Below are 25,523 nucleotides of genomic sequence, written 5' to 3'. Positions count from 1 at the left end.
CTGGTTTGCAGGAGACAGCTGCAGTTCCTTGTAGTCTTTTGTTTTCATGTTGCCTCTTTGGAGATTAAAAAAAAATCCACCGAGGAACGATGGGCAAGCTCTTCTCTGTAAAGCCTCGTTTTCCTTTCTTTCTGGAGTCCTTGCAAAATGTCAAGCGCCCTTCTCTTGCGTCCTAAGTGCACCCACTTACTCAGGTTCCTGGTGTTTTGGGAGGAAATCCATTTACTGGCAGTTAGTCTGAGTAGGAGGCTGGATACTTGTTTCTCCCTGTTTGCTCTGTGCCAGTCTGGCGGCCTTTAAAAACTGGAGTTTTAGACCTAGGAGTCATCTGCAACTTGCAGGTTGCAGAAATTGGCAATCTTTGATGCAGTGCTTGAGATGAGCCACTGTGGTTGTCCCATCCCACCGGTCTGGTTTCTGCCACCGTGAGCCACGCAAACGGGTCGGTAGGAGATTTGGGCACAAGACACGGTGTTTTGTAGGCAGGTAGTTGTCTGATGTGCAGAGATTTCAGCAGCCTCCTACACCCAGGGTCACCTGAGGTTGGTGGCCCCGCAGCAATGAGCCACTTTGGGTGAAGGTGACACTTTCCCTAAAGTCCCAAGCTCGGAGGGTTGAGTTTGCTGTGGGTCAGCTTTTGTACAAGATGGGGAGAGGTAGAAAAAAACAACAAACCGCCAGATATGAAAGTTGAGCGGGACGAGGAAAGTTCAGGCTGCTCTGTAATGTCAAGGTGAGCAAAGAGATGGCATTTATGTTGGAGATATCCGGGACTCGGGATCTGGGATTAGTGTCAGCTCTCATGTGGCAACCTACATTAGGGATGCAGAGGCTGTCTCTGTTTATGATACGGGGTTGTTAGGCGCTTCAGGTACTGTCATTCTTATTTAAGGATATATTTAAGGATTAACAGTAAGAAGTCCAGTATTAGCAGGAGAGAAATGAATGTTAGTGAGCTTAGGCTTGGAGGGCTTATTTTTGATCATCATCATGTGAGCTGCTTTAGGGGAGATGAGCTCCAAGATGGGGGGGGGGGGGGGCGCGGAGGAGATTCTTGTATTTTTGCAGGAAACGAAAACCTTTTGCAAGTTTAAATAGAGATCAGAACTTAGCAACAATGACAGTTGTATGGGTAAAGCCGCGTAACTCCCTGAAGCTGGTGCCTTTGCCGGGCTGAGGATCTGGCTCGCAGCATCCAGCCTATTTTTAGCCTCTTTTTTCTTTTTTTTTTTTTCCCTCTCATGCAGAATATGCACAATCAAACAATGTCCACAGATTTCTTTGTTGTTTGAAATCATTCAGTGTTTTTAATTGGCAACCTTTCTGTTTTGCCTTGATCACAGTTGACTGCAAGTAGGTTACATTTGCTCTGCGCACTGTCTCAGGCACTTGGACTGGCTTGCAGAAGTTATTTCCTGATGCTGCTCTTTTCGACTGGGTGCAGGCACAAAGATGTTCTTGCTGCCAAACATTTTCCTACGTGTAAACTCCATGTTTCACTTTCTCTGGCTTTGGCTTTGATATCTGCTGCCCACAAGCACTGGCACTGCTGAAAAGCTGTTGAAGATTCACAGCTCTTCACATCCCAAGATTAGACAGGCTCCTCTTAAAACAGAAACGGGTGCAAAGAGCGTTTCTTTGGTGCGATGAGTTAAGTCGGTTCTGGTGGCTGAGAAGCAGAAAGAGGGAGCTCTCACTATGCTTTCCCCTCTGTTTTAAGAAGGAGCTTAAAATGTGCATCCCGGGCTCCTGTCTTTGGAGTCTCCATGATCCTTGTCTGTCTGATTATGATTCTTTTTTTAATGATTATTTTAAAATATTGTATTGTCCAGTCTGGCTTGCCCTTTGGGCTGAGTTTGGGTATGCTGTGGGGCGTGCTTCAGCCCTCTGTGTGTGAGCCCTTGCTGGCTGCTGGGATGGGGACCACACAGCTCTGGTCCAGTGCTCCTGGGGTGCAAGCGAAGAGGGTGGCTGGGCTGAGGGCAGGGGACAGAAGTCGAAAGTGTACCCCATTTTGTGTTAAAGGCCGGTGCCGGAGCTCGAGGTCTGCTGGGTGGATGTATCTGCTGCTTAACCAAGCCGGACAGCTAGTGAGTCTCCATTACTTATGCGCTTCCTGAAGCTGAAACAATTGCTATTATCCCACATAATATTGCATGACCTACATTTTTACTTGAAAGCCTCCAGCTAATAATTAGTTTGAATTTCGATTTATAAATAAACACATTCATATTCTAGTTTTTCAAACAGGGGAAGAAAGCAAGCCTCTCGATAGATGAGATCCTCACATCTCTGTGTCAGTCTCTACCTTCCCCCTGTTCCTCTGACTCTGGGGATGGGCAGGGAGGAAGGAGTGGATTTGCCAGGCTAGGTGAGGGAGGAGGGTTTGGATGTAATGAGACCGCTGGGTATTTTCCTGGAAAACGGCAGGAGCCTCCGCGCGTGGGAGATCTGGGCCATCTGGATAAAGAGGGTCAAGCTCCACGTTGGCAGCGATGAGGCGGCGCGGTGTGGCGGAGCAGCTTGGCCTCGCCAAAGGAGCTGCGGAAAGTAGCGGATCGGTGCACAAAAGCACCTAGCAGAAGGCACATCCCTTCCCTTCCCCAGCACTCCCGGCACGGTCAGTGTTGTCGTCGCTTCTCCTCCTCCTTCTCAACATCCATCTGCCTGCCTGGCCGCTCGGCGCGGCCGCATGGGAAGGCACGGGAGGCAGCGTTGGCCTTGGGTCAATGCCTGGGACTTGGCATGTGTGTGTGGGCAGGGGATCGTTAGTCACCAAACAGGTTGGGTGTTAATTAGCAGTCCTGGGGAAGAGAGAGGACCGTGGCTTGCAGAGATGTGATCTCTCCCAGAGAGGAGAGATGTAGCTGGGCTGCATCCCGCTCGCGGCTCTGGGAAATGGAAGAGTGTTCGTGGTAGAGACCTCGGATCCCGTCAGCACTGCTGGGTGCACGCGATGGCAGCTTTCCCTGTAAAATCTGCAGTGGTTGTAGCGCTGGAAATGCCTCATGATTTGCCTTTCTCCACGCACCTCAGGGCTTTCTGTTGCTCGAGGTAGAAAATGCAGAAAGCTGTCATGGTCATAATGCTTATCCGAAATCCTGGTGTCCTCATTCAGTCATTCGTTGTCCAAGATTCCCTTTGTATTTTGACTTGGCCTCTGGCCTCCTTTTCTCATGGTGTGATACTATGTGTGCAGGTCTGATGGTTTGATGGTTTGAGGGTTTGATTTTGTTTTTTTTTTTAATTTAAGAGGAGGTGAATGGTAAAACTGCCAGAGCTGCATCTTTTGCCTGGACCAGGTTCCTATCCAGTACCTATCCACACCCATCCCTCTCCTTCTTGCATTCAGCCATGGGTTGAATCATTGGAGTGTGTTTTTGTAGGTAGATCTTGTGACACAAGTGGCTGCACCTAGGACTTGATTCAAAGATGATGGGAAAAAAAAAAAAAAAGAGCCTGACCTTCTTAATACACAAATCCCTTAACACACCTAGCTGTACAGTGTGCCACCGCGTGGGTAATTGTCATTCCACTCCAAGCTGATGATGTGTGTATGCCTCGAAGCAAGACAATCGCCAGCCTTTGTAATTTCCTTCATGAAAAAAAAAAATTAAAAAAAATCCAATCAAACTTAATAGGGATGAGACCAACAGAGTTCTGTGGAAATTAGTGTGAAAATTTATAGAAAAGGGTAGACAATGAGGTGTCCCCGGTGGGATCCCATGGGCGAGTTTTGCCGTGCCGTGGGAACATTTTCATCCTCCTGTTGCTTTGGTAGCGTTTGCCCATAAGGTGTTATCCTAAGCAATGCCACTTCAGGTGCTATTTTTATTCAGGAAAATGTCAAATCCCTTCTTGGAACTTAGTGACTTGTTGTCTTGGTAATTTCTTGAAGAAACAAGATCTATAAAAATCCCTTATTTTCTTGGTACTAGGCTTTTCTTGTCTATTTTGGATGTAAATATTTTTCAGAATCAGAAAAAGAAAAAGGGAACTGCTTTAATAGGACACGAGTGGTGTAATTTCCCCCCCAGAATGGCTCTTGTAGGGCTTCTCAAGGCACAGATGTAAGCAGGGAAGTAGCTGTGTGCACTCATGATAGTGTCCCAGTGTCCTTTGAATGCCAAGATCATATCTGGCCCCATTCTTTCTTCATGCACTGTTTTCCTAATCTGAAGCCCAGCTCTCTGGGAGCTGGAAATCCAGCAACGAGTGGGTTTATATTCATTTTGAATCGAGAGCGGCAGCGGGGAGGGAAACCTACGCTATTTTTATTTTTTTTTCTTGAAATTTCCGGCAAAGATGACATTTTCAACAACAAATAATCGCTTCGGGAATAACTCATTTCCAAGCCCAAGCCATTGCGAGTCATCTGCAAATAAAAAAGTAAAGCAAAAATCATACGGTGCCTCTGATAACACCAAGATACTCCACTCTTCTGCGCTTGGGGGAGGTCACGGTTGGTTCACGCAATACCTCAGCCAGCTCCAGAGAGATTTCTGCTCCTGCCTGGTGGCTTCCTGCTGAACTCTGCCTTGTCCTGGTGAGGGTGGAAGCTCCAGGTAGTTGTGGTGGACGTCTTGATGGTGATGGAGGAGGAAGAGCAGAGCTTTGCTCTTGCTGTGATCGGTGTTGACACCTGTGTCCATGCGTTGGGTCTCCCCGCAAGGTGCAAGAGGTGCTTTGAGGAAGGCAGGGGCCGGTTTTGGGGTGCTCGTGCCATCATTCAGGCTACTGGGCTTTACTGTGTTTTAAGCGTGATGCAAAGGAAAAGTAAGGCAGGAGTTGCACGGCCCTTCTTGGGAGAGAGGGAGGTGATGAGCGGTGTTTCTCCAATCACAACAATATCCCCAGAGGCCGAAAGGAGCAAGGCTTGGGCACGAAAGCTAGAGCTGCCCTAATAAAACATTTACTGGGGTTTGGAGACCTGTTCGCTCCGACACGGTGCATACATATTAAATGATCAAAGTTTCCATGCCTTCGGAGGAGCCGGCTGCTAATCTAATGCAACCCTTGGGCTTTGCTCACCACTGACTCTGCATGAAAGCAAACGGCGGCTCTGTTTTCCTATTTAAAAGATTTCCAAGCTAAGCCAGGCGGGTCACAGTTCAGGAAGCAATAGGATCTGGCCTCTTAAAGGCTTTGGCAAGGAGGGGCTTGGGAAGGTGGGTTGAGGTTTGAGGATGGGTTGGTCTCCACCTCTCAAGTCCTGTCCACCTTTGACCCTGCTGCAGGCTGGCTGGGTGCTGCTGTGGTCTCTCCCCCTCCTCCTCCTCTTATTCTCGCTCTTCCCCTCCCTAAATTTCTCAATCCCTCATCTCGTTGCCCAGCCCACAAAGGGCTCCACTGGCTTTTCAGATCCCAGCCTGAGTTGCAAAGCTCTGCCAGTGGATTAAAACCAAAGCAAAGCAGAAAAAAAAAAAAAAACAACAACCAACAAAAAACAAACCACAAAACAATCCCACCCTCTCTGGATTTATAAACTGAGCACACTCGAGCTGGAAGGTACTGAGGAGGAATAGGAAAACACAAAGCCCCCGGGGTGCCGTTTTTCAAAGCAATGCAGCCCTTTATTTGACTGCCTACACTTGTTTTAGCTATGCAGGGAAGCGAGCAGGTAAAAGCCTGCCAGAGCTGCTCTTTCAGAAGCACTGGGCTCCCTCAGGCAGCCGCGGGTGCTGAGCCAGCTCAGCACCTCTGCAGACCACCAGCTATCCCATCATCTACTGCTTTTGCAGAGCAAATACTTCACCTACTGCTTCTCACTGCTCCAGTGGTTTGGGACTGATGGGTTTGGCTTCCCACTTGGTTACAGCATCTTTTCTGCTTCTTGAGAGTCTCCTGTGTCTTTCGTGTAATTCCTTAACTAGTTTCCATTTACTGGCGGTCTTTTTCTTTTAAGGTACTTGAATCTGTTTGATCATCAACAGATTTCTTTCTGTTCCTCTGATAAAAAAAAATTAAATCTGGGCACTTTTTGAAGGCTTCCTTCCCACCCCCCTTTCTCTTTCTCCTTCTGTGCTCAGTGTGGAGTCAGCCCTTTCCTAGAAAAATAAAATAAATAAAAATTAGAGTTCAAAGTGTGACATCTCCTCTTAAAAAGAATAGGATGAGGAGAAGAAAAAAAAAACCCCACCATATATTCTTATAGATGTGACATCAAAATGGAAAACTATAAAGGATGTGTTTTCAAAGGCTCATACAGGGACTGAGTTGGTTCAGTGGGGAAACGGGCAACCAAAGTCTCTCTTGGCACTTTGAAAGCGTGTCCCCGAGCCACCGCAACGCTGTTTTTTTAGCTGGAGTGCGGGTGCTTCCCTGCCTGCCAAACCCATCCTGCAGTCAGCTGTGTGGGGAGCAGAGCATGCTGCCGTCCCCATGGAGAGGTGGGGCGGGTCGCTGGTGGAAAGTGGGTGATGGGAGGATTGTCTTGGGACGAGAGAGTGAAACGGTGTTAAAAAGTTGGGTGTCACCGGCGTCTGCTGTGACCTTGTGTCACCTTGGCATGTTCATCTGTGTCTGCCAGCAGAGGCATCTCCTTCTTTACTTGCTGCAGAGGAGCTTTGGGGAAGCGAGCGTGATGGGGGAAGGAATAAGAAAAATATGGTGATTCCATTACAAAGGGATGCTACCCGAGGCAGGACAGTAGATCCATGGGTTGTCAGCTCCTGTGTCTCGGTGATGGCCACCGTCAGTCGGGGTGTGGGGATGGACAGCAAGAGCTGCTGGCCCTGATGAAAGCTGCCCACGGCTGGGGGCTGTGTCGGGGCAGGGCTCAGGCGTGGGGTGACCTCTGGTTTCCCACCCAGCCTGGAAGTGCCTTGGGGAAAACACCCGTGCGATCGGCCTTGTGCTGCTGTGGAGCTGCAGATCGGTCTGTGGGTCTGGTCTGGCAGCTGAGCAGCATCTGGGAAGTCCTGCGGGGTGGCAGATGTGGAAGCGGCACGCTGTTACCCAGGTAACTACCTTTCCTCCCCTGAATCCTAATTACTTGGTTTCTCGCCATACTCTGTGGGGCCTCGCGACTTATTTCATCCTGTCCAAACCCACAGGCTCCCCTTTTGCACATGCAGCCTCCCAGCCTGGCTCCCTGTCTCCCCAAAAGGTTTTTTTGCCCCGTGGGCCAGTACCTGGGCACAGCTGAGACTAAGACATCATGTCTGTGGGGAGGTGAAGATCTCACCCGCTGCTCTAGGACCTGCTGAACAAGCTACTGTGGGGCTTGGAGCAGCCGTGGAGTTCCCTGGGGGTCTCATCCAGCCCAGCGTAGGGTCCAGTGTGCTGGTGGTAGTGCTGTAGCTTCAGATTAACACCTCCTTAGTGTTTCAGCTGGCTTCCTTGAGGCAAAGGCTGTTGGACTCCAGCAGCAGCAGTTGTATTGCATTAATTGAGATAAAGGGAGTTCCCAAATTGTATGTGAAACCTCTTGGCTGGCCCCGTATGAAGGGAGCAGTGTCACGGTGAGGCAGTCGTGTACAAAGCGAGCTCATCTCCAGGTCTGCATGTGTTCAAGGTCAGCAGAGCATCTCTGCTGGAGGCAAAGTACCCAGTGGGCACAGAGACCAGCCCTGCACTATCCAAGCCCAGATTTTACATCTCTGTTTTCTAGGGGAACTCATAAGAGTCAGGAAAAAAAAGGACTTAAGCGAAGTCCCACAGCTCCTAGCAAGCAGAAGCCCTCCCCCAGCCCTAGGCAGGTGACTTGCATGGGCACAGAAGGCTTTAGGAGGTTGAGTGATGTTTCAGACAGTAGTTTTTCTTTTGTCACTTCATTGGCTTTTGCACAGAATCACAAAATCATCTCAGTTGGAAAAGCCCTTGAAGCTCCTCCAGTCCAACCATGACCCTCACCCTGACCGTTCCCAACTCCCCCAGATCCCTCAGCGCTGGGTCAACCCGACTCTTCAACCCCCCCAGGGATCCCGGGGACTCCCCCCCTGCCCTGGGCAGCCCATTCCAACGCCCAACAGCCCCTTCTGCACAGAAATCCTTCCTCAGAGCCAGCCTGACCCTGCCCTGGGCAGCTTGAGGCCATTCCCTCGGGGCCTGTCGCACCTTTCCTGAGTCATCCTCAGTGCAAACTCCTTCCCCAAAGATTTTCTCCAACAAAACTATGTCACCAACCTCACCCCACCACTTCCATTGGTGCTCATGGCACGTCCTGGCTGTCCAGTGTGGGACACCAATGTCTGGGGACACCCAACTGCAGCCCTCCATGGCTGTGACATTGGAGTGCTTTCAGCAACGGCATAGCCAACTGCCTGATGCTGTTGATTATTTCTTTTGGGGAGGAGGAGCTGCAATTAATTTCTGCTTGTCTTCCTGGCTGCTAAACTGCATGTGTGGAGGGAGAGATGTCCCCTTAATGGTGCGGACCCTTGCCTAGGGACAAGGCACCAGGAAACCTTTTGCTTCTGAGATTGCTCATCCAAATACCAGTTGTCCAACTTGTCTCTGGTGGTCGCCCAGCACTCAGTGGGTGGTATGAAGAGGGAGCTTTCTTGGTTTGATGGAGCTTGGGCTGCGGGGTGGGCTTGTGCCCAATGACGTGCTAAAGTCTTGGGGCTGGTTGTCTCACCATGAATCGGTCCCTTGCTCCTGCTCCGTCTGCCTCTGCGTCACCTTGGATTAATTACAGTACAATGCAATATACATTTATATGGTGTCTGCACAAGCGTCTCAGGGCCCTTTGCAATCTGAAAAATCTAATTAAGGTGCAGCCTCCAACATGAATGCTTATCACCGAAACGTGTACAGCGAGACAGAGGCGGCGTGCCTCCACGGCTCAACCAGGAGCTGAATCCACACTCTCGTGGCATTATTAATTACTCCAAGCTTGGTGTCCGAGACACCAATCGATACCGTGGGCCTGGCTAGATAGGAAGCTTTAAGTGAGCGTGAGGGAGAAGATAACCATCAGCTAGAAACCTGGCAGAGGAGGCTGTTCTTGGCCTGGGAGAAGGAGGTGTCGCTTTGCAGAGACAAGTGCAGTAGCAGCACGTGTTTACCAGCAGCTTTGACGCTGGAAGGTTATTTACTTGATGCAGAAAGACATCGACGATATTGAATTTTGGCCTGGAGAAGGTCCTGCCTTGGGGACCAGGCTGGCGGTGGGTACAGCATTGTTCTGCAGGGTTTGCTACAAAAGTTATTTGGCCTTTTTAGTTGGTCTCACGAGTGGCACCAGCTGTTGGGAATGTAGGGAAGGGAGGGAGGGAGCGCCACAAGTGCAACGAAAGCGTAAATAACTGGGGGAAAAGGGAAAGAAAATGTGAAGTGGCCCTTTAAATATGAGCCTCCAGAGCCCGGAGCCCAACTAGCGTTCCCTCAAGTATTCAAATGAGATTGCAGCATCAGATTGGTATGCATTAGGCTGGTCTCAATGAAAATTAACATGTAATTGCTTCAAATGAAGTAAGTGAGGAGGTAATCTGTTCTTAAATTGGATTCGCAGGATTTTGTGGTACCATAATGCAGCTGTGAAATGAAATATATTTTAAGGATGATGTCCTCAAGGGGAGAGGGGAGGAGGGGGGCGGGTGGGTCTGTATTGGGAAGGGTCCCTTCCCTCCCTCCCTCCCTCCCTCTATTGTTTTTTGTCTCATTAGCAAATGAGGAGAGGGTATTGGTGCAAGTGGCATGGCTGGAGAAAGTCCCATTGCTTTTGGGTGCATCATGTTCCCTTCCTTGACATCCTTCCTGTCCCTCCCCTTCCCCTCCTCTGGTTCTCCACTTTCCTTGCTGTGCCAGTGCCCTTCCAACACCACCTTTCAGGGGCAAGTCCCATCCTACCGTGATGGGAGCTCATGAGATGGGTCTCTTGAACTTTGTTCATGTGGCAAACAACCTTCTGTTTATGTGGCGGAGGAAGATCTGACCACGTGGTGGGTTTTGAGTGTCTGTAAGAACTCTCTTGCTAGGCAGCTAGTTTATATGAGGAGATGGATGTTGGAGCAAGAGGCACAGGGTTACCTTCTTTTCTTGGCCACTTATGACCTTTGATGGGGGGAAGCCGCCTCTTCTGCTGAAGGGGAAGTCCTCTGCCCATCATGCTGGGGCTCAGAGCAGCGCTGCAAGGCTTGAGGATTCATCCCCAAAGGCTTGGGATGCCCTTCTCCTTCCATGCAGACTTGTGTTGCCTGGATCACCTCTCTGTATTAATTTTAAGGGTTTGCTCGTGGTCCTCACACTGTCCATCTCTACCCATCTGCCAGCAGAAGCAATATGAGCTTGAGTGTGGCGGTGGAATTGCAATTAGAAGCACGAGAGAGAATTGGTGTAGGAAGGTGATGTGGTAACCTGCAGTTATTTTCAGGTTATAGATATATAATGTGTAAGAGCATATATTTGCTATAGGTAGCCCCGGTTGGTCAGCTGTAGCCTGTACCAGTGCAAGCTCCCCCCATTTCCCCATTACAGCCCTGTGTTAGTGTCTGCGGCTACTGGAGAGCTCTGTCAGTGCCTTGTAAACCTGATCCCGTGTTCTTCCCTGGGTTGATTTCTCCGTGTTGTGCCCATCGGTGCCCTTCAGCCCTCTGCCTGCAGCGCTTTTGGCTCCTGCTTGGCCTCTGTTCCTCCTTGTCCCACTGCCTCCCAAGTTGCAGCATCCTTTAGCAGCCGGCTCCTGCTCGCTCCTCACTCCTCTCCGCAGTCCTGGCAGAGAGCGCTCACCCCTCACTGTTCCTATTTTGTGCCTCAACTTCTAAGGAAAAGCCACTTCAGTGATAATTTCCCACTTGTAATAAGTTAAGTGCATCTCTTCCTTTCGAATACATTTTCAGTGCAGTTAAGCTCAGCGGTCCCTTGCCTGTGTGCTTAGTTAAACGTGCTCCTTTGCAGACCGTTGGGGTGGATGGCATCGCTTTATTCCTGGGCCATTAGTGTCAATTGCGCAAAGCAGAACCAGGATTTATTCAGGGGGCACAGCTCGTAATTGAGCGAGTTCAGCGCCGGAGATCGGCGCTAACTGCTGGGAGTGCAGCCTGGAGGAACTTCCCCGCTGGGCTGGAGGAGCTGAGCGGGAGCTGCTGGGGAGGGGGTGCTGAGAAGGATGGGGAGTTGGGGTGTCTTGAGTGGCTCAACCCAGGGCTTGTAGGTGGCAAAAGAGGGTTTTTCTAGAGAAAAGTGCATAGCAAGGAGAGATCTCACCAAGATTTTGGAGGCAAAGAGAGAAGAGACTTCTCCACATGTCCTCAGATGAGGAGAATGTGTTTTATGGGGGTGGCTTTTGCCCGGGGTTGTTTACCTGCTGGCATCCAGGAGCCCCCCCCCCCGAGCAATTATTTGGGCTTTGGGAATGCATAAAAGAAGAAAATCAGGAGGAACAAAATGTCCCTCGAGCTCAGGGCAAGATCCCTGCGCTGCAGGAGCTCCCTGGCGGGGTGGCATTTCATTAATAAACCGGCCGTGTCCCTGCACAGCTGCCTACAGGCATTTTGGTGCTGGCGTCACCCCCGTTCCCCGGTGCCATTAGCGCTTTTGGAGGGCACCCAAGCAGATGGGCCAGGAGCACGCCCCGGTGCCGCTCCACGGGGTCAGCGGCCAGGGTGGGGAGCCCAGGTTAGGGACACGTTTCCTCGACATGCAGTCTGGGAGCGGCTGCCCTCATTGATGTTTTGTGGCACGCTCCGAGAGGCTGAGATGGAAGATGCTATAGATGTGCAGAGCCCTGTTGTTAGCAGAGACAATAGGAGGATAAATAGAAAGGCTGGATGAGCCGAGCACAGGAGCAGGGGACTTGGAAAGGTGCTAGTGCACTGCTGCATTGCAGAGAGATAAAGACTTTTCCAGACACAGCATCCCTGCCTGCTGCATCACGACCTGCCTGCTTCACACCAGTCCCTGGGGCTGGTTCAGGGCTCTCCCGGGACCGGCGGGGTGTTGGGTGCACGCAGAGGTGCTCGTGGCTGCTCCCTACCCTGCCTGGCACTCGGTCGCGGGCTGTAAAGTGGGAGCTCCGGCTCTTTTTGCAGCTCTTCCTTCCTCCTCAGTCCGGTTTCCTCCTGTTTTCTTGGCATTTGCCAGTAAACTCATCTAAGGCAGCATACTGGGAGTTGTTTGCAGCTCTGCAAATCCCGGGCAAGGAACCAAGGCGGATCTTTTCGAGCCCGGTATATTATTATTAATGTAATTAGCGTGAATCATTTGGATGTATAAACTTCAAATTGAGGCGATCAGGTCCTTTACAAACATGCGTTAACTCACCCTCCCTGGCAAGGAGTTGCCAAATATCTTTTAAAGTCTTGCAGAGGGCAGGGTTGAAGGGCTGGGACTTGCAAGAAACTCGCTGCAGGTTGCAGCATGAGCTGGTGGGAAAGGCAGGACCTCCCCGGTCTAGAGCCCCGACTCCCTCTGCAACAACCGAGATGAAACTCTGGGCATGGCAGAGAGGGGGAAGCACAAAGCGTTTTTACTTTCTCCGTCTGAGCGCTGCTTTTGACTGGCTCAGCGTGATTTTGAAGAGGCGCTGGGGCGGCAGTTGATCTGAGGGCACCTCCTCACCCCACAGCCTTTGGAGATGCTCCAGCTGCTGCGGGGGGGATACTGGGGGTAGGCGCCAGCCCCAGCGGGACCCCCCCTTCCCTGCCCCAAGTTAATCATTCGGTCAGCTCCCGCCTGGCAGGTGCAGGCTCCCCGTGCTGGGAAGTGTTTTTGCGGTCGTGTCAACCATCCTGTGCCATGAAGAAGTCCTCAGGCTGCATCTTTGGTGGTGTCACATCAGTGTGAGCTCGAGGGATGCCCTCCAGCTGACCTTACAGTTGAGGGTGAGGACGGCTGGGGTGATCTTGGGGTGCAGGTGAGGACAAGCATGTCAAGAACCCCACTGCTGTGTCAACCACGCAGCCCCCAGCAGGGATGAGCCTCGAGCCTCTATTAAAGCCGCCTGGATGAGCAGTTGGGGCTTTTCAGCAGGCCAGGACCCAACCTACGGACTGTTTTGATCCAGTAGCCCAGCTGCAGTGTGCGGAAGGCCAGTGGGATGGGTTTATTGCTGGAGGTGCACACACCATTTGCCACACGTGTCGATGAGCACTCCTGCTCTCGGTACGTGCTGCGTGTCGCACGCACACATCACCTGAAATTAAAGCCTTTTCTGGCAGGTTGGTGCTTGGTGTGTAGGGTAGCATCGCATGTTGGTGCATATGTGAGCAGACGGTGCTGCAGTGAGTGTGTGTGAGTGTACGCAGTCTGTATGTGCACGGAAAGTGAGCAGATGCTGTAAATCCTGCTGAAGAAGGGCTGGACTGGTAGAAATTGCTAGTGCATGACTTAACCCAATACAGCAAAGAGTAAGGAGAGGGAAACCAGGCTCAGTTGTGGCAACGAGGCTTTTTGGGCTTAATCTTTATTAGTAAAAAAGCTTCTAGACTTGGGGCTGTCAATGGTGCGTGCACCCCAGCCTTCTGGGATCATGGGCAGCAACGTGTCCCGAGGAGCATGGGACAAGCTGACCCCACCTTTCCCTTCGCTCAGGAATTGATGGCCAAACTTCTATTGCATAAACGTCATAGGAAAGTCTATGAGAGCGGTGGGACTGTGCCTGAATGGGATTGAGTTGTTCACAGCTCAGCCTTTAATTAATCCTAATAAATAACAATAAAATGTGATAATCACAGAAATAAATCTGCGATGTGAAGCTCTTGCCTCTGGCGGCGGTCTAGTTTAGTTGATCATTTATAGTGTGGCTGATGGTGCAGAAGCTGGAGGGTGAAGCCTGCGATATGAGATGCTGGGGACAAGGCAGAGCCAGAGCAGATTGTCTCCTTGCCCAGCCTCAGTGGGAGACTTTTGCTCCCAGTTTTAAACTAAACCCCTAACTGGTTCCTGCAAGCTGATTTCCAGCTTAGTCTGGCCCGTAGCAGAGACAAAATGCTGCTGGTGTGGAAGGGAATGCTTCCAACTCCAGAGCTGTCTGGGAACTGCTGAGTTAGGTTGGGAAGACAAAGAAAACACATCTAGGGATGCTTGAAGGTGGGTCGGTGCTGTGGTGCAACATGTGTGAAATGCCATCAGGCGGCCTGGGTTTGGGAAGGTGGTTTCTCCAGGGTGGGCACACAGCAAAGATCAGGTGGTGCTGGAAGGAGCAGCGAGCCTGGGGGGGTCAATTTGGTCCCGGTCCCGGTTTGGGCCACCAAGTTTGCTGGGGTGAGGCAGGCTTAGCTCCATCCCTGCCTCCCTGCGATGGAGCTTGTACCCTGATAATTGCAATGAAAGCGGCAATCAGGTTGGTAATTTCACTGAGCTCTTTTCACTTCTAATTAACATTATTCATTTCTTGTGTGTCCTGCTGGGTTGAGACAATCTGTGCTCTCCAGCCCAGCCCTCTGGAACACCAGCGAGCTGCGTAAGAGGCAACAAAAAAGCGTTGCGTGCCAATTACTACACTTCAGTAATTAAAAACCTCCTTCCCACCACTGCCGGGCCACCTCCTCTGCCGTCATTTTCTGTGTGCAAACTCGCGAAAACAAAGAGGGAAATTCAGGAGGGCAGGTCATTGCTGGCGTGTGCCATCTGTTTCTGTGCCAAAAATGCAGGGAGGTACCGGGGTCTGTATGCAGCGTGGTTGGGATCAGTGGTCAGGACACTCAGCTTCGGCACCTTGTTTCTTATTTACTCCTGATACTCGGTTGTGGCAGCTGCGGTTTGGTTGAGGGCTCTTGGGGAGCAGGTTTGTGTCTGCAGAGCAGCCTGTTCCCCTCCAACCAGGGCTGTTTTGTCCCCACCAAGGGTTTGGATGGCATTTTCAGCCCTGCTCATCTTTGTGCTTGTGTTACCTAAAGTGGAAGAAATCTTATGGTGTTGCTTTCCCTCTTCCAGTTTCTGTCTTTGACTGGCGTTCCGGCAGCCGGGTGGGTGGTCGGCTGCACCCATGGGCCCCTTGCGAGGGGTGCGGAGGGTACAGGCCTGAGGATTTTGTGGCTGTATGAGCTCAGCCCCTCGGGCTGCGGGGATGAGGACTGGTTTAGGGGAGAGCAACCATTCCTGAACGGAGCAGCTTGCTTGGAGAGAGCGGATAGCAAAGCCAAGAAGCTTTGGCTACAGGAGATGTTAAGGGGTCTGGAAAGGGCTACAGCAGCCTGTGCCTTGTATCTTCTTTGCACCCACTGTGCATCACTGACCAGGGAGCGTGGGGCAAGGAGGGCATGAGCAGGTTGGGACAAGTAGGTTGGTGCATGCAGCTGTCTTCAAATGCCCAAACTCCATCACTTGTGGTCATTTTGAGGTGCCCTCAGTGGTAACAGGGGGCAGAGGGTCCAGTGTATCCTGAGGAGCTACGTCTCTCTGCCAACCGTCACTACCTACCCCCAGGATGATGAGGCAGTGGTGTGTTAACAGGTTTTCCGCCTCCTGGAGGAGAAACCCTGAGGTTTGTGACTCTGGGTTTGGAAGGAAGGAAACAGCAGAGAGGGAGCAGTGTCATCTCCTTGTGCTGACAGACAGTTTTTCATCTTCCTGCCAGGAGAAGGCCTTGCCTTCTGAGCAGGAACATAACGAGGATTAAGGATCTTGAGAGAGAGAAAATTACCTCATCTGTGCTTAATTATTTTTACATCATCCTTGTGGAGGCAAGCGCTGTTTCCCGACATGCCAGGGACCTCTCTCTCCCCTCCCTCCCTGGCCCATCATGGGGCAAGAGGGAGGATGAGAGCCTCCAGCAAGGTGGAGGAAGCATCTCGGGGCTTTGCACCTTGCCAGGAGTGAGGTGGGAAGGGGGAAGGCTGCAGGCTCGGTGGTGGCTTTGCTCTCCACCTGTGCTTGGAGCCTGGCTTCCCGGCCAAAGGCTTTCCGCTCGGCTGCCTGCGTGGGGGAGAGGAGGGCTTCCCATCCCTGTGCTGGCTTTCTGGAGAGAGGAGCTGCTGGAGGAGGGAAGGGCGAGCAGATGGAGGGGTTGGAAGAGCATCGGGTCGCTGTGGCGAGCCTTGGCTGTAGGAACCCCGACTGGTGCTTGTGTGAGGAGGAACAGGATTTAGGACAGTGGTTGGCAGGAGCTCGGGTGTGAACGTGACCTGCCATCCCCTAAATAGCACACTGTGTCCAGAGGTCAAAGTGTGCCTTCCCCAGGAGCTGTTTCTGTGCTTTATTAGATATATATTGGCTCAGGAGCTTTAAGAGGCAGGGAAGAAAATAAAATAACAACTTTAAGCCTGCCGATCCCAGGGACAGAGAAGCGTGTCTAGGTGATAAGAAGAGATTGTGGCCGGGTGCTGTGAAGGGCGAAAGCACTTATTTCACTGTTGCCTCATGCGTTACCTGAGCCCCGTTGCTTTTCAAAAGCACTTAAATGCCCATATGATAGAGGGAATGCTTGGATTGCACACTGTCTGGCTCCATTATTATCCAGGGATCTCCAAGCTGATGCATTTCACAGAAAAAAAAAAACGGGCGCGGAGAGAGGAGAGACGAAGTATATATTTTTAGTTCAGCCTGCTTAGAGGTCCTCAGGGATAATCTCTGCAGAAGGGACTGGTCCGAGAAATTCAAGCCACGTCTGGCTTCTCATCACCCAGTCCTCCTCTGCGATACGGCTTTGGCAGTGAGGGTGGACACCCCTGTGTTTGTGCAGAAGTGCTGCTCCCTGCAACCGCAGGAGCCTATTTCACGGCGTTGTGATGGGCAGGTCAGAGCCAAGCACCAAATATCCACCTGCATTTTATTTGAGCACTATTTTATTCGAGTCTTAATCTACCAGCCAGAGTTGAGGCTTAGAGTACAATATACTAAAACTATCTTCTGGGAAGAAATCTCAAGTTTTGTTCAACTTGAGCAACTAAATTCTCAGGTTTTGCTCAAGCTGTAATGCAGCTGAGAACAAGAGCCGAGTTCTTGGTGTTCAGCCCAGCCTGAATCTATTGCTGCTTTTTATGTAGATAATAAAAATCTGCTCACATTTAATTTATTATTATCGTAATATCATTATGGAACCGCAGTAAAATTGTTTAATTTATCGGATGTTTTTCACACCAGAGAGGGAGGATGGTGCAGTAGCTTGGGTACTTGCCTAGCAAATCAGCAGGGCTGCAGACTTACCCATCTCACCTTGGGCACGTCACCTCGTGGGGATCCGTCATCACTAACCTCCAAGTGTTGTGTGTTGCGGCTGAGTGGGTTCTTCAGGCTTCTCCTGGAATCACTGGAGATACCTCCAAAAAGAGGCTAGATGGGGTGAGACAACTTGTCCCCAGGTGGGTCCCTGTGTCTTTGCTGGCATCAGGAGCAGACATGGGAAGAGAAGTCACACACCAGTGAGGAGACAGCTCACCCCGAGAAAGGGCACAATCCCTAAAGTGTCAGGATAAGTCCGCGTGCCACAGATATATTCATCCTTGCCGTTAACTCCCCTGCTACTGCTGTCTGACACGTGTAGCCCATTAAGCCCTTTGCATTTGTTGAGGTTACCCCTTGTGAGACCTCCCAGAGGCTGCCGTGCTCTTTTTCAGTGCCTCTGAAGTTAATTTGCATCCCAGCCACTGCACAAGTAATGAAGTAGATTGGGGAGAATATAAACAGTGGATCTTAGGCTGAGTGGTTTTATGCAGGGACATTATCCTTCGGCGGCGGCATCCAAAGCACAGCTAAATCCTAACAGCTCCGTAATCCCAAACTTGCTCGGAGAGAAGTGGGGTTTTAGCTGCTTGGGGGAGGGCATGGAAAATAGGAAGCCTTCAGGCCCTCTGCTCTTTGGTCATCTGGAGACAATTCGTGGAAATGGAGGATTGTGACCTTGCTTGGGGATGTGGGGATGGAGGGTTACAGGGCTCGTGGAGACCTTTGGGGGGAGCAAGGCTGGCCCCTGCTAATGTGGACGGGAAAATAATCTCTGTCAGGAGCAAAGTCTCTTCTAGGTTTGCACCGTGTTGTCCTTTGGGGGAGCTCAGTTTCTTAATGAGGCTGGATACAGAAGATTTCTACCTCCAAAACATCGCTCAATAAGTGAAATGCTTAGCTGGGGTAAGGTGCAGTAAGAGAGGGAGATGCAGCGATGCAGGTGATGGGTAGGGAAGGCAGAGCTGACAGAGGGGACAAATGGTAGGAAGCTCAAGGTTTCTCTTCAGAGGTGTGTTAGAGCTGGCTTTATCCTGAGATAAATTTTCCTCACTCCTTTGTGAAGCAGCGCAAGCTGCTTTCCTGGCTCTGCTTTGGATTTCTTTGCCTGGCTGCAGGGATGTGAAGGTCTGCGGAGAGAATAACAAGTGGTGGGTTTGGGCAGGAGGTAGCAACCTGCATCTACCACAAAAAAGTGTGGTTTGGACTCAGGATGGAGGTTTTGGCTGAGTTTTGGTTGTCTGTGAGTTTGCAAAGGAGCAGATGGGAACAGAGGAGCAAAAGGTCCTTTGGTGGCTGCTGTAGGATGGCTCTGACCTCTTTACACCTGAGATCATTGTGAAGCTCCTGGGCAAATCTCCAGAGCCACCAGTTTAGATGGGTATCAGTGCCCTGAGCACCACAGGTAAAGTGCTGACATTGTCCTCTTCAGACACTGAGCGCTTGGTCTCTGAAACAGCTGCCGGCAGTAAAGCTAAAAATAGTGCCAGGAGGACCAGGAGGGGCTGGGGAAGGGAGGGGCAGAGCAGCCAGGAGCAGCATGTTGATGGGTCCCCTCTCTGCCTCTTCGCAGGTGCTCCGTGGACAACCGAGTCACCCGAGTGGCCTGGCTGAACCGCAGCAGCATCCTCTATGCCGGCAATGACAAGTGGTGCTTGGACCCTCGGGTGGTGCTCCTGGCCAACACCAAAACCCAGTACAGCATCCAGATCCAAGACGTGGATGTGTACGATGAGGGCCCCTACACCTGCTCCGTGCAGACAGACAATCACCCCAAGACATCGCGCGTCCATCTCATCGTGCAAGGTAAGAGGAAGGGAATTCATAGAGGGGTTGGACTTGCTTTGGTTTCTGTTCCTCCCTTTTGCCCTGGTGTTTTCTCCTCCTATTGCTCCTACGTTGAGCTTGTAAGATGACTTGGTGCAAACTTAGAGGCTGATCAGCAGGCTCGGAGAGTCCCGGTGAAGGCGGGCAATGCATTTATGCAACTTTCCTGGAGTAGTCATGGGGTTCTGATACAGGCAGCTCTGCCTCCCGCAGAAGTCCCTGGCAAACCCATATTGCTGTTTGTTGTTGTATTTTGGTGGGGTTTTTTGTTTTCCATGCTGGAGGCAATGCTTGAAGTAAAACTTGTGTTTGGGGGAAAAGAGAGAGCTGGCAGATTTGTGTACTTTGTGGGGGTGTGTGTATGCCTAGCAACAATATGTGTTTGTGTGTTGAAACTGTACTTCTGTGAGGAGGAGGAGGGGGAGGAGGAGGGCTAGTATGGGAGGGTGGAGTTCTTGTGGTAGCTTGCCAAGGCTGCACAGTCCATGACATGCATACATGTCCAGGTTTGGGCACCTCAATCCGAGAGAGATCTGGAGGGGCTGGAGCGAGGGCAGAGGAGGGCAACGAGGCTGGGGAAGGGCTGGAGAATCAATCCTGTGAGGAGGCAGGGAAGGAGCTGGGAGTGTTCAGTGTGAGGAGGAGGAGGCTGAGGGGAGCCCTCATCCCTCTCTGCAGCTCCTGACAGGACATTGCAGAGAGGCTGGGGCTGGGCTCTGCTCCCAGGGGATCAGGGACAGGACAAGAGGGAACGGCTGGAAACTGCCACAGGGGAGGGTCAGGCTGGGCAGGAGGAGAAAATGTTTCCCAGACAGAGTGGTCAGAGAGTGGAACAGGCTGCCCAGGGAGGGGGGAGTCCCCATCCCTGGGGGGGTTTAAGGGTCGTTGGGATGAGCTGTGGGGGGATGTGGGGTAGGGGAGAAATTTATAGAGTGGGGCTGAGGGTTGGACTCGATGATCCCGAGGGGCATTTCCCACCTGACTGATTCTGGGATTCAGCAAGTGTGCAAGCACACATGGGCTCTTGAAAGGGGACGTACAAACATGGCCACACACAACGGTCAAGCAGATGGGCCTTCACGCAGATAATTCCTGTGTCTGTGCTGCAGGAAGTACGCTGGGCAAGGGGGAGCCTGCATGGTGGGAGGTATGGGACCCGGTGCACTCTTAGGGAGGCAGCCTCCGGGAAGATTAATGGAAAATTTCTAATCCCTTGCTAGCAACCTTTTTTCCTCCTCCTTCTGTGATTTGGCCAAGAGCCCTCTTAGCATGACACACCAGCTTGAGTATTGGAATCTCGTCTCGGGCTAATTTTCGAATGCTGATGGGTGTATTGATTTGGAAACAAGCTGGGTTAAAAAGGCATTGGTCTTGTACACAGAGTTGGGTTGAGCTAATCCGTCGTCGATATGCCAGGCCTCAGCATTATTGACAACCTAATGAATAGAACGGGGGAAAAAAAACCCAAACTCAGGGCCTTTATTTTCCCCCCTCCCTCCCTTTCCATTTTCTCTTTCCTCTTCAAGCAATCAAGCAAACTAAACAGAGCCGGACTTTCTCCATCTCCATTAACCGCGGAGAGAAAGCGGATGCATTGCCAGCTCCGGTTCTTGCAGTTTATCTTGCAATCTGTTATTACCTGCCTGAGTTTCTTAAGCCAAAGTCGATCACCCACAAGTTCTGAAGTCGCAATCAGGCACCAGGGCGATGCAGGACAATTTCTATCTGTTCTCTTCTGATTCCCGTTTCCTGACCTAAATTTCCTGTATCACCAGATATCCGGGTCCATCCCTCCTGTGTCTTCCTATATCATTTGGAAGAGATGTTTGGCTGATGGAAGGAAAGGTCATATCTTAACTCCTCGCAGCGGTACAGTTAAATACTGAGGGATTCGCTGATAGGTTCAGTCCTATAATGTGCATCCTCGCCGCTGCTGACAGAAATACCGGCTCTCAGGAGTGGGCCCCCTGATTTCAAGAGCTATTGCTTGGCTCACCCGTCCCTTTCTCAGGTGGAATGTGCAGCAACGTGCTGGAGCAGGACATGAAAGCGAATATCATATCCGATTAAAGGGAAGCCTGCCTTAATGACCACGATTAAAATTTGGCTGGGGTGCCACGATTAACTCTCCTGCCTTGGAAAACAGGCCCAGTAAATAGGCAGGCTGATATAATCCCGTCCTAAAAGACATTCAGCTTGCTGGAAGCGGTGCTTACCCCTCCCTCCCAGGAAATCAGGGCATCCAAGTGCCGGATTTCAGGGATGTGCCAAGTTCAGCACGTGGCTGTGGGACTCTTGCCCCTTCCCACAACCTGATAGGAAACGAGAAGTGGTGAGAGGAGGTGGGAAATGGGATCTCCTCTTTTAAATGGGGTTAGTCCAAGTGCAGCCAGAATGAGGGAGGTGTACAGGTTGCTCTGAGCAGCTCCTGACTTTCCACTTGCTGCACTAGGAAAGGGCTGGGAGCAGCTGCTCAGGATGCAATTAAATTGTGCCCCAGGGCAGGCTGTGCTCTCCAAAGGGACTGGCTATGAGGGGCAAGGATCCCCTTCCAGCCAGGATGGCAGCAGCCTGCCAAGGAGGTGTGATGGGTGCATATCAGCCAGAGTCCAAACACCCTCAGCCCATGCTGTGTATCCCTCCTTCTCCTCAAGTTTAGGGGATATTGCTGGGAAACAGCCATGGATGTTGGGAATGAGGAGCTGGGACATCCCTGGTGTCTGCTAAGGGCTGCTGGAGGAAGTGGTGCTACGGGGGGAAAGAGCAAAAAGCAGAAGAGGGATAAGGGTGGGAGAAGGAGTTTCCTTTAGCATGTGAGGGTTGGGGATGGTCCCTCAAGGCAGCAGGAGAGAACCTCCTAGAAACCACCAGGAACCAAGGATGTCCATGCTTCAGCAAGGGAAGTGCTGCACATTTATTTCTAGGTTGACTGTATTGATGGCTGAGATCCCAAAATAGGTGGGTAGAAGGCACCTCAAGAGCTAATTTAGCCTGTCCCCCTGCAACGAGGCAGAGACATTGCTGGCAAACACGTGTGAAAGCTATTCTTGAAAATCTTTAACAAAGCAAGTTCTTCAGTCTCCCCAGACGCTCTATTCTACTGCTTCGCTACCTTTATAATTAGAAAATGTATAGCTAATATCTAACTTAAACCTTCTTTGTTGCAAATGAAGTGGAGTTTTTCTCAGCCTATCCCCAGCGGACGCGGGGAACAATTGATCAGTGTCCTCTTTGTAACAACCTTTTGCTTTTGGGAAGGTTGTTATCGTGTTGCCCCTTAGCCACCTTCTTTCTGAAACGATGCAAGCCCCATTTCTCCCACCTTGCCTTGTCGGTCAGGCTTTCAGAAACACTTGTCACTCTTGAAATCCTGCTACAAAAGGCAAAAGGTGATTGCTGCCGATCCAGGAATAGCAGGTCGGCGCATCTCTCCTTCCCACTGCCTTTGTGCTAATGTGGGACAAATGAGCCCAGGAACGAGACAACAGACCCTTGGCATTGAATGCATCAAAGTTCAGACCTGCTATTTCGGGGACTGCTTTAAATGAGGTCAGGCTCGGCGTTGTTAATGCCAAGTTGATGTGAGCCAACAACATAGCAGCAAGAAGTACAAGGAAGGTCTTAGCACTTGGATCTCCCCCGGCAAGAAGCTTCCAGACTACAGCTGGACCTAAAATGAACAACTCAGGGAGTGTCTGTGTCATCTGCAGTGTCTGGAAGGTGGTCCCTGCCTCTCCCACTCTCTCAGCCCTCATATCTTCTTCGGAGGAGTTGCTGTAAGACAAGACAAAGCAGAAGGAAGCAGCACTTCCCATGTTTGCAAAAGTCCGCTTCAGACTCTTGGGAAGAGAGAGGCGTTTTGGGGTGAAAATCCCAAAGAGACAGAATCCAGGGAAGCCCCGCTTTCAATAAGCACTGTGAACCTGCAGGGAGGGAGAAACCCAGAGTGAGAAGTAGGACTTGGGCACCATTAACCTCCGAGGAGCGATGCTTTCCCTCCCTCTCCTCCCCTGTATTCCCTTGCTTCTCCTTAGCAAGTCCCACTTCTTGCCCCTGCAGCAGCATCTCAGGCGCAGCCTCCTCCTCCTCCCCACTCCCAGTAGGACACTTCAGCTCTTTAAGCTGTTCTCCCAGTTCCTGGGTTTAAAAGAGAGAAGAGAGGGAGGAGGAGGACGGTGTCTGGAAAGCTCTTATTTGTATTGATAATAAGCCGTCTCCAATGTGCGCCTGCAAAACACTCCCACTGCCTCGTAAGATGCATTAAGGAAAGTTGGCCTTATCTCGGCGCGGGAAATGGACTTGGGGAAGGAGGCACAGTGCCTGCCAGGGTTTAATCTCACTTAGGCACACAAATTTGCATGATAGAAAATGGTGGAATTTTAGTGCTTAGAAAGAAAGAAAGAAGAAGGGGGAAAAAAAAAAAAAAGCGAAACTGGGGGATATTAGGCTTTCTCGCTTCTTTATCAGTTTCCCTGGCCCTATCTGGCTCTTTCTGTTGTCACTGGAGCAGCTAATCACCCCTCCCCTTTTGTTTGGTGTAAATGAGTTTTCCCACTCCTTCCCAGCCCGGGTTAATCAGCAAATCCCTGCCTTTGTTTGATAGTTAATTACCTGCTCACCGGAGTTGGGGGGCTGCGGGCGCAGGTGGCCCAGGGCCGCCCCGGTGGCGTGGGGCACACGTGGCGTGCTGGTGGCACCTCGTCCCCAGAGCATCGCTGCCAAGGTGTGCGCCGGCAAGATAAAGCCACTGGTGGGGCTGCGGCACCCGAGCCGGCTTTGTTTCAAGCTCCGAACTCTGCCCAATTAATTTTCCTGTGATGCCATAAGCCCCTTTCACTCGTGGGAGAATGAGGATAACTTTTTGCGGCCTCTTTGCTGCCTCGCACCGGGGTGCATGGGAAATTCCTGCCTTGCCGAGCGGAGGGGCAGCAGTTCACGTGGCTGGGAGGAAGGATCAGTCCCTGCAGTCATCATCACTCCTGTCCAAAGGCCTCAAGGTGGCTTGCAGGGAAAACAGGGCAGATGGGAATGTGTTGCTTGTGCCTGGCTCTTTCTTTTGCTTGCCAGAGACACTCAGAATATTCATGATGACCCTCTGCCCAGGAGCTTGGGCACCCATGGGGCTGAGCCTGTCCCCTGCACCACCAAAGCCACCGGTGCTGGGGATAAGGAGGGGCAGAGGGATGTGCTCAGGGCTGTTGGGTAGCTCAGTGGCAGTGGGGATGTATTTTGGCCACATATGAGGCCACGGACTGGGGTTTTGTGCTGGGCAGGGTGCTTCCCAGCAGAAACCGCAGGAGCTGTTTCTGGCACGGGTCTTTCTGCTGTGTCCACACCTTTTCCCCTGTGAGAGCAGCTGTCCTTTCTAGAAGCAAAAGCAGGTTTAGATAATGCCTTCTAAAAGGCACGTGGAGAGCTGGGAGAGCCTCCCCAAACTGGTGGGGAGGGGGAAACAAGTGGCACAAAGTTGAAATCTTTCCTTTTCGCCTGGACTCTCAGCTCCTCTGACTGATGCGTTCCTTCCCCATCTCTCTCGTGGCTAATCACCATCCATCTGTCAAAGCATCTTTTCCTTTTGTATCGGGGCTGCAGTCGAGGACTGAAGGTCTCCCACACGCTCTCATGCACTGTCCTAGTTGTTGGCTTTGTGGCCCTGGGCAGCATCTCTGCTGCTCTTGCGCTCGATGTTCCCCCCAGATCTCTCCATCTCCCCCCACAAGGTTACCAGCCCTCGCTTCCCCGTGGGGCCCACCGGCCCAGAGGGTGGGTTTAACCCACTGATGTGCTTGTCGTGCTCCCTTGTACTGTGGCCTCGTAGCTGGCATGCAGCTGGACAGGCTCCGCCGGCCTCCCCCAAGTCACTTGACCTCTTTGCAAATCAATTTAACATCTGTGAGGCAGAGATAATAATTGTCACCTACTTCACAGGGGGGTTGATGAGGATTAATTCATTAATGTCGACAGAGGTCTTTGAAGATGGAACACGCTATCTGAGAGCTAAACGTTATTATTAATTAGCAATTATATTGTAGGGCTGAAGCGGGGGAAGGCAAAGACTCCAGAGCCCATACTCCGGGCTCACACACTGCAGCTTTGGGCTGGCCCAGTTACGTGCCCACTCTGCTGCTGGAGGGAGCCAGGCAAGCTCCAGCCCACCGGGGACGCGTCCCGCTCGTGTTGTGGCATGACCTCCTTCACAGAGCCTGTGGATGAGCCCCACGGGTGCAGGGGGAGTGAAGAGTGGGAGGGATGGGGAGGTGAACAGTGCTTGGGTGTGTTAACCACCGTCCTCGTTAGAAAGAGAGCAAGTTGGTAGCGGAGAAGTAGTGGTGAGGGGAAGGCGTCCTCCGTGCTCGCCTGGCACCCCGGCGATGGTAGCGGGCCAGGCACTGCCAGACCCATGGGAGGATGTATCCTGTTCCCAAGGAGAAATAATTGGCAGGAGAATGGAGTGAGGGGAAGGAAGAAACAGTGATTCATAGGACATACAGACCGTTTTCATTTCCTTCATGTTTTTCTTTTTCACGTACACCAAGGCTGTGGCTGATTTCTGTTTTTCTCCCCCAGTGAACTGCTAGCGCTGTCATCCAGTGGGTGGCAGGGTTCCTCTAAGCAGCACCGACACGAACTCTTTGCGGTCCCTGCTGGGT

General features: G+C 51.5%; 1 protein-coding gene across 9 annotated transcripts in view; it reads left to right on the top strand.

The window, feature by feature from the left end:
• The window catches only part of LOC141970617 (protein CEPU-1), a 356,787-nt gene that overhangs the window by 283,366 nt on the left and 47,898 nt on the right, over window positions 1-25,523 (top strand). For all 9 annotated transcript variants that reach the window (XM_074927299.1, XM_074927293.1, XM_074927298.1 and 6 more), the window contains one exon: window positions 18,620-18,852. In XM_074927299.1, coding sequence (XP_074783400.1) covers window positions 18,620-18,852 — 233 coding nt within the window. The remainder of the gene's footprint in view (window positions 1-18,619; window positions 18,853-25,523) is intronic.

The sequence above is a fragment of the Athene noctua genome, chromosome 26, assembly GCF_965140245.1.
Source record: "Athene noctua chromosome 26, bAthNoc1.hap1.1, whole genome shotgun sequence".
NCBI classification, from domain to species: domain Eukaryota; kingdom Metazoa; phylum Chordata; class Aves; order Strigiformes; family Strigidae; genus Athene; species Athene noctua.
The sequence above is the reverse complement of the archived record's forward strand: the minus strand, read 5'-3'. Positions and strand labels throughout refer to the sequence as shown.